Source organism: Eucalyptus grandis, chromosome 5, assembly GCF_016545825.1.
Source record: "Eucalyptus grandis isolate ANBG69807.140 chromosome 5, ASM1654582v1, whole genome shotgun sequence".
NCBI lineage: Eukaryota > Viridiplantae > Streptophyta > Magnoliopsida > Myrtales > Myrtaceae > Eucalyptus > Eucalyptus grandis.
In genome coordinates this window covers 9,427,887-9,436,512 of record NC_052616.1, presented here as the reverse complement: position 1 = coordinate 9,436,512, position 8,626 = coordinate 9,427,887, and the positions used below count along the sequence as shown (strand labels likewise).

At 38.7% G+C, this 8,626-nt stretch overlaps 1 protein-coding gene across 1 annotated transcript; it reads left to right on the top strand.

Moving 5' to 3' along the window:
• Positions 1–850: 850 nt before the first annotated feature.
• On the top strand, positions 851–8,283 carry LOC120293597 (cellulose synthase A catalytic subunit 4 [UDP-forming]-like). Its single transcript, XM_039313289.1, is given in 9 exon segments — positions 851–1,453; positions 3,456–3,554; positions 6,108–6,183; positions 6,186–6,238; positions 6,347–6,559; positions 6,698–6,797; positions 6,877–7,058; positions 7,162–7,509; positions 7,628–8,283. Coding segments are annotated over 9 exon segments (2,235 nt in total). The 3' UTR covers positions 8,189–8,283.
• Positions 8,284–8,626: the final 343 nt, after the last annotated feature.

Genomic DNA, 8,626 nt, shown 5'->3' with positions numbered 1-8,626 from the left:
GTGTCCCAAGGCTTATTTCATGGATGAAGGGGATGTGAGCACTAGCGCGTAGTACGAATCCAACAAGAAGGAGGTCAAGGTTAGTTTTTGTTCGGTGACGTCATATTACTTTATGCTGACGGCGTATACTTTATTTTGTCATTTTTCCTTTTCGCCAATTAAAGCAAATTCTCCATCATAGTTGGCATTATTGAGGCATTGAAGCTTCATCATGAGTCCTCCATCCTTTCAATGGGCTGTTAGATCTGAGCCATGGGTCCACTATAATTACAATATCAAATTGTGATTGTTTGACGGAAAACTTAATTTTTGAAAACCTTTTTTCAAGAAAGGATTGGTTATATTGTTTAGAAAAATTAGTTAAAAAAATATTTTCAATATCAACAATAATTCATGCTTAACTATTTCCGTGAGTGATGAAAATATTTCACACTTTTGAAAGTAATACAAACGATTATTTTTTTTTAGAGCGATCGCCCATCCACCGGTCAAACAAGAGTGCTGTGAAACCTCTTGTTTACAGAAGACAACAAAATGGAGGCTTAGCCTATTGATGAACGGTAGCTAGGGCTCTCGAGTCCATTTCAGAGATGCCCATCTTCACATAAGGAGATATAGCATAGTATGGAGTACATACTATATAATCCGGACCAAGTTAGAAAGAGATCCTGACGTTCCCATGCCACAAAATATTTATCATCCCTAGTTCCCCACGTTGCTCTTCTTTCTCTCCACATAAAGCTGTCCTCTTCTTCCTCTCCTCCTCCTCCTCCTCCTCCATCGACCACTGTCGAGAGCATCGGTCTGAAAGGCTAGTGGCGTCGCCTCAAGGACAGAGGAAGAAAGAACTATGGAGCATCGTTCGCGCCATCTAAACCTTTGCCATGTCGACCCAAAATTGATCGCCATCAACCATGCACACATGCTCATCCATGGAGCAGCTCTACTTATCCTTATACACTATAGAGCTTCCTTTTTCTTCGCCAAAGAAGCTAGCTCACCAGGCCAACCCACCACTTTGGCTTGGCTCATTATTTTCCTGGGCGAGCTAACGCTGTCCCTCACGTGGCTTCTCCACCAGGCCTTCCGATGGCGGCCTGTGTCGCGGACCACCTTTCCCGAGAGTTTGCCCGGCGATGGGGAGCTCCCATCAATAGACGTGCTGGTGTGCACAGCGGACCCCGATAAGGAGCCCACCGTGGCAGTGATGAACACAGTGATATCGGCAATGGCGCTCGACTATCCGCCGGAGAAGCTCCACGTGTACCTCTCAGACGACGGCGGCTCGCTGCTCACGCTGCACGGGATGAGGGAGGCGTACAATTTCGCGAGACGGTGGTTGCCGTTTTGCAAGAGGTTTGGAATAAAGACGAGGTGCCCCAAGGCTTACTTCATGGATGACGAGGATGTGAGCGCTAGCGTGGGGTACGAATCCGAGAAGGAGGAGGTCAAGGTTAGTTTTTGTTCGGTGACGTCATATTACTTGATGCTGACGTTGTATACTTTATTATGTCATTTTTTCCTTTTCGCCAATTGATGCAAATTCTCTATCATGATCGAGAATATATTGAGTGCCTATAGCCGGCACAACAATAAAAGGGACTTGAAATGGCGACACGTGTCCAAAATGAGCCAAACCTCAGGCTCCCTTGCAAGCTCTCTTCTCTCTCGCCCAAGTGCCAAACTCCCTTGCCACCCTCTCTCTCTTTACTCTCCCTTACACGCTCTCTCTCTCTCTCTCTCTCTTCGCCGCCCTCTCTATCCCGATAAGCTCTCCTCCAACTGACGAACTTTGCGCCGGCGGAGGCAACCTTTTGAGGCAGAGGTGGAGCCGTGTGGTGATTCGTCGAACGAGGGTTCGGTCGTGACTCAGAGGGAGAAAAAGCACAACCGGTAGAAGGTAGCGAGCTGTCGCCGAATTGACACTGTGGTTCGTTGATCGGACGAGGGCATGGTGGCTCATCCGACGAACCACCGTGCAGCTCCACCTCGAAGCTGCCTCCACTGTCGCGAAGTTCATTAGTTGGGTGCGGTGGCTCGTCCGACAAACCATCGCATGGCTCCACCTCGAGGTTGCCTTTGCCACCAAGAAGTTCTTCAGTCTAATGAGGGCGTGGTGGCTCGTTCGACGAACTAGCCTCGAAAGGTTGCCTTCGCTGGCATGAAATTCGTCGGTAGGAGGAGGGCTTAATGGAATAAAGAGGAGGCGGCAAAGAGAGAGAGAGAGAGAGAGAGAGTGCAAGGAAGTCTGGCATTTGGGCGAGAGCGAGGAGAGAGCTTGCAGGGGAGTGATGTTTAGGCTCACTATGGACATGCGTCATCATTTTAGGTTCCTTCTTTTTTGTTGTCGTTGCTACACAAGCAGCACTCGATATTTTCTTATCATAGTCGGCATTATTGAGGCATTGAAGCTTCATCGTATTTGACCAAAAAAAAAAAAAAAAAAAAAAAAAAAAAAAAAAAAAAAGCTTCATTGTAAGTCCTCCACCCGTTCTTGGGCTGTTAGAATTGGGCGATCTGTCCACTAAAATCACAAAAATCAAAAAAGAAAAAGAGAACTTTGCGATTGTTTCATGGAATATTTAATATTTGAAAAACTTTTTTCAAAATATGACCAGTTATATTGTTTAGATAAATTAGTCAATGAATAATGTCTTCAATTTCGACAACAATTCATGCCTAACTATTTTTGTAGGTGATGAAAATATTTTAGCTTCATTTATTTTTATAAGCAATACAAACGATCATTTTTAAAAGATATTTTTAAATTTTGAGATTTCCGTTCAACAAAATCACCATTAGAGTAAGTGTAAATCAAAATAACTCGAGCAATGTATTTCTTCTGCCATTTGAAGACTTTAATTACCTATTCTCTCACCAACCCCTCGAATCAACAGTGAATATAATAGCCAGTAATTTTTTTTTTTTATGCTGATGTATTTTATAACTAATGAAAAATATCAACCTCTCTCCCGCTTCACGTCCCATGCCCAAGATGCTCTCCGACGACACACTCCCTACCGTCTCTGGCTAAGCTATAAGACCGAACTACTTAAGTATTTAATCAAGACATATCATATCTAATGCCACACGACTTAGTACAGAAATCTACTAAATTTATGGTACCCCTAGAATGTCCCTAATGTTGTCATTAACCCATATTTCTTGGTTCAAAGTAGATTTAATTAATAGATGTGTTCGGTTGGATACTAGGCCATAAAGTAGTTGCTTAGACTCGTCCCTTGGCTTGAAAATTTCAGATTTTCTTTATGATCTGGCTATGTTTAGACGGGCTCAAGCGGGACTTCTGGGTTGAGAAAATGAAAGTACGATTCTGAAACAGGAAAACCTTTCGCAACAAAGTTCGATTAGCCATAATTCTCCAATTTGAAAGGAATCAACAAAGGGTATATGTCGATTAAAGTGATGTAACTTCATTATTTACATTTTTGCAGGAGAAGTATGAATTGTTCGAGGCGCATATAAATGGATATAGAAACAGGAACTATGGTGAATCACGGGATGGGAGGCTAGATCATCCGGCTACCATTGAGGTATTTTTTTTTTTTTTTTTTGTGAGATATTACACAAAACTCCACGGAACTTTGGGGAGTACATGTTTGCCCATAATTTTCAACCATCACACGTTATCCCCATGAACCTTTATTTTGTTACAACCTGCTAAGCTTCCATATTTTTCGTTAGCATGTGTAGCGTACGAGACTATTAAGGGGCAAATGCATATTTTCATCTCATTTTTTTGATAGAAATTTTTTAGCTTTTATTTTTGTAAAAAAAAAAGAAGAAGAAGACAAAATAAAGAAAGTGGAGAGAAATTAATTTCACCAAAATTTATTTAAAAGTAATAGTTGGTAGTAATTGATGATATATAGCCCGTTTGGTTATGTTTGTCTTTATCTATTTTTCTATTCTTTTATTATCTAGAATTTAAAAAGAACATAAATTTTTTTTGTGCATGTTGATTAATTTTTCTATTCTTTAAAATGAAATAAAAATAGTGAATGAATAGACATGCAAAAAAAAAAAAAAAAAGAAGTAAAAAAAAAGGTCTACTTTTATTCTCGGGAACAAAAGGAGAAATAAGGTTATTTTAGAGGAACAACCTCAGCATAACATAATACTTGTCTTTACACAATCGACATAAGGTCTAGGTGAGACTCACATCTCGATTGGGTCTCTTGACCCAATCCAAGTCCCCATTTTTAAAATAAAAAATAAAATAAAAATCAGAATTTTAGGAGAAAATCTAGAAATTAGATTTTGAATGTTTTACTAGATTTTAGTATTAATTCTAGTTTAGAATTAATTTAACAAAAAAATGTGAAAATCATTTGGTGAAAATTGGATTCAAAATTGAATAATCTCTTAGAATTTACCATATGGATTTTTTTAATGCCATTTTCTTCAAAAGACAATACTAGGTCATGACAGTTTGGCAACTCCACTGAAAGAATATATCTCCTTCCCTTAAGATTCTATTATAGACATCTTTTAAGATCATTTGCAATTTTGTTTTAATAAAAATTAGATGCTTTGAGAAAGTTTTTTGCATCACCATTTGTCTTTTTTTTTCAAAGTAGTCTAATAAGCTTGCGCTCCATGAATTTCCAATGTCATTTGCTTGAAGGTCTGATAAGTTTACGCAACGAAGCACACCAACTTTAGAATTGCCTTCATTCTCAGTTGTTTCATCCTGGCCCATTTTTCCAATCAACGTTTGCTCTTCTTCTTGCAGCTAAAAAAAGTTCAAAAGGTCTATATATTTGTTTATTGTAATACCCAAAGGTTTATTATCAACCTTTTCGTATTGTGAGTTATAAATCGGTATGACTCTTTACTACTATTTTCAACCATCTATCTTTGACTAATTATTACATTGGATTTTCCAAGGCCATATTAGAATATCTAGATTAGTTAAATCCTTACAAAAGTCCAATTTAATCAAACATCAATTGTTTAAGTCTCCACTGACATTTTTATAATTAATGAAAAAATTGTAATAAAATTTTTTAGGGTCATACCGAATGCATTTTATGTTCTTTTCTTATTCCAAGTATATAAATCTTGTACAGTTACCAAATGCATCCTAAAATAACTTTACTAATGTTTTGTTGAGTCCGCGAAATCATTCTTTATGATTTTTTTTACAGGTTTTTGTTAGCCGATATTTTTTACATTAGCTCAACCCTTAAATATAGATAATAAGTAAATAATTTTTGTCATTTGACCTTTTTCCAATCAAGACAATTTGCCTTTTTTTTTTTTAAATTTTTATTCTTTTTCTTAAAATACCTTATTTAGTTCTAATAATTTGGCTATATTCATTGAATTTAACAAATATTTATTTTTCTATATAAGTATTTCAGTTAATTTAATTTTCACCCATTTTTATATATTTGTCGGTTTTACGGTTGTTAAGGGTAAAGAGATATTTAATTAGCATGAGTAATACACCTCAAAAGCCATGTGTATTACTCATGCTAATTAAAAAACCAAATGATTAATAGTTGTAATAAAATATAAGTTTATATTAACATATACTACTTCAAAAGCACAAGCTCATGTTGTGTAATTGTTCCTTTTCGTTCCACAAAGGACAAATACCACAATAAAATGCCAAACTATGCCCCTTGTCGCACACATAACCCAGATTTTTTTTTTCGTATCATCAAAAATCCTAAACTTGACTACTATAGCACAAATATCCCCAAACCTAAGCTAATACATATGTGACATATATACCATCTATTTCAATTTCATTCATGGTATTATATCATAAAAGAAAGTTTAGGATATTTGTGTCATGATGGACAAATTTAAGATTTTTAATAATACATAGAAAAAGTCGGAGTATTTATATCACAGTGGATATAGTCTGAAATTTTTTGCAGTGTTAACTTTTCCATAAATACAGATTTGATCATTAATCTTGGACATTCCCTTTACGATTCAAACCCATTTTGACACGTGGGATTCTGACCCATTTTAGTTCTTTGGTTCCATTCCATTCCACTTGATGAGCAAAAGAAAAGGCTCTAGTCAAGACTTTTTTTCGAGAGACATAAAAAATCGAAATTATACTTCAGGTGATCCATGGAAATTCCTCAGACGAAGTTGTGCAAGCTGACCAACAGCAAATGCCTCTGCTTGTTTACGTCTCCAGGGAAAAAGGCCTTCTTACCCTCATAACTTCAAAGCTGGAGCTCTCAATGTTCTGGTATGCTACTCAAGTTTCGCATTTTCACTCAGGAGAGAACGGCATAAATACATATAAATTGTACTTGTAACATCGATCACACTACTCGATATTGCTCCTCCTTTACAGCTTCGCGTGTCGGGGGTGATAAGCAACTCGCCGTATGTATTAGTGCTGGACTGTGACATGTACTGCAACGACCCATCCTCAGCGAGGAGGGCAATGTGCTTCCACTTGGACCCGACATTGTCTCCATCGCTTTCGTTCGTTCAATTTCCTCAATCGTTCCATAATATCAGCAAGAACGACATCTACGACAGTAAAATCAGGTCGCCATTTGGGGTGAGAGAAAAGACTATAATAGTAATCAATTTTTTTTTATTATGCACTTACTAGTTCCTCAGCCTTATTGAGCAAATCGTACATGTGAAATTATTTTGATGAATCCATTTTTAAACGATAACTTTGGCTTTCTTTCAGACATTATGGTATGGAATGGACGGGTTGCAAGGACCTTTATTATCTGGTACTGGCTTTTATGTTAAGAGAGAGTCCTTGTACAGCGAACCCATGCAAGAAGGTAAGTTAAAATAGCCATATGATCCTTGGATAGCAAATCCAAGCAATGTAATCAACTGCTTCTCTTGCTGATTGGAAAGGTACTACAGCTAATCTCATGGATTTGAAAGCAATCTTTGGCCATTCCAATGAGTTTATTAAACATGTTCAGTGGAGCGACAAGCCTAACAAGAACATTCTCAGCGAACCGGGAACAGTCTGCAGAGACACCGAACATTTAGCTTCTTGTCACTATGAAAACGGAACAAAATGGGGTCAAGAGGCAAGTACAATCAAAAGAACAAACTAACCAAAACCTTGGTAATTTGCTGCAATTAGTGAACTCCATTTCCTCTTTATTTAGCTCGTGGTCGCTCTTGCTCCAGGTCGGTTTCAAGTATGGATCTGTGGCCGAAGACTTCTTCACCAGCTTCGCCTTGCACTGCAAAGGATGGAAATCAGTGTACTGTCGCCCGTCGCAGCCGCAATTTTTGGGGGCTTCCACGACAAATTTGAATGACCTACTTGTTCAAGTCACAAGATGGAGTTCCGGGTTGGCTCAGGTCGGGTTCTCCAGATTCTCTCCTCCGATTTATGGACCATGGAGAATGAGCATTCTTCAGAGCATGTGTTATACCGAGCTTGCGTTCTTCCCCCTCTACTGCTTGCCTCTCTGCTGCTTAGCCACCATTCCCCAGATATGTCTATTCAATGGCGTCCCCATTTATCCGGAGGTAAGCTATTCTCATATGTAGGCTTTTCATTCCCGTGAACCAATCAAGTCTTTGAAGCTATTGAACGCGAGTAACATATAATCATGACTCATGAACATCGATTCTTTTGGCACGCCAGGTTTCGAGCTCATTGTTCCTCGTGTATTGCTTCGTTTTCCTATCTTCACTTTCCAAGCATCTCTACGAGGTCGTCGTGAGTGGTCACTCGGTCCGGACGTTTATAAACGAGCAACGGATATGGATGATCCACTCGGTAACCACTTATCTATACGGGAGCATAAATGCCGTTCTGACGAAAACCGGGGTGAGGAGAGCGAGCTTCTTGCCTACTAGCAAGGTCGCCGATGACGAGCAAATGGAGATGTACGAAAAGGGCGTGTTTGATTTCCGAACATCGATCGTGTTCTTGGCCCCGATGGTGTCTCTAGTGATGTTGAGCATGGCTTCCTTCGTCGGAGGAATCGCTCGGGTGCTCGTCTTGGGAGGTTGGGACAAGTTGCTTGCGCAGATTGCTCTGTCGTTCTTCATCCTGGTGATGAGCTACCCTGTGATTGAAGGGATGGTAAGGTGGGATAAAGGACGCATTCCATTGTCAGCCGCTGTACAGTCGGCTTTACTTTCCGTGGCACTGCTGTTGTTGGGTTCAGCTCTTCTTGTGTACCGAGAGATGTATGGATGACGTGCAAGTTACTCTTGGTATTAGGGGTGACAGTTCGTGTTGACATGTCATGATTAATATTATAATTCGAATTTATGTAGACCTAGAAACATATAGATTTTGATTCTATATGCCAAATAACTAAAATACGATGAAGCCATATTAATATTTGTGAGTTTGTACTTACCAAAAAAAATTATATATATTTGTGAGTTTGTGTTCAAATATGAAGTTAAGCGTGGCATGTCATGTCATATTCTATTTAAGTTTTCATTTTGTAATTTATATTTATTTTAGGATACATTCTTATCGCACAAAATAGTCGCGTCTGACATCATCAATTCCAGTTGTTCTGTTATGGATTTATTCAATGCCACAAATTTGTCGGGTCTTTCTTTCTTTCTTTTTTTTAATGGCAAAGAGTGGTTGTGGGAAGCCTTCTCCATTCCCAATCTATAA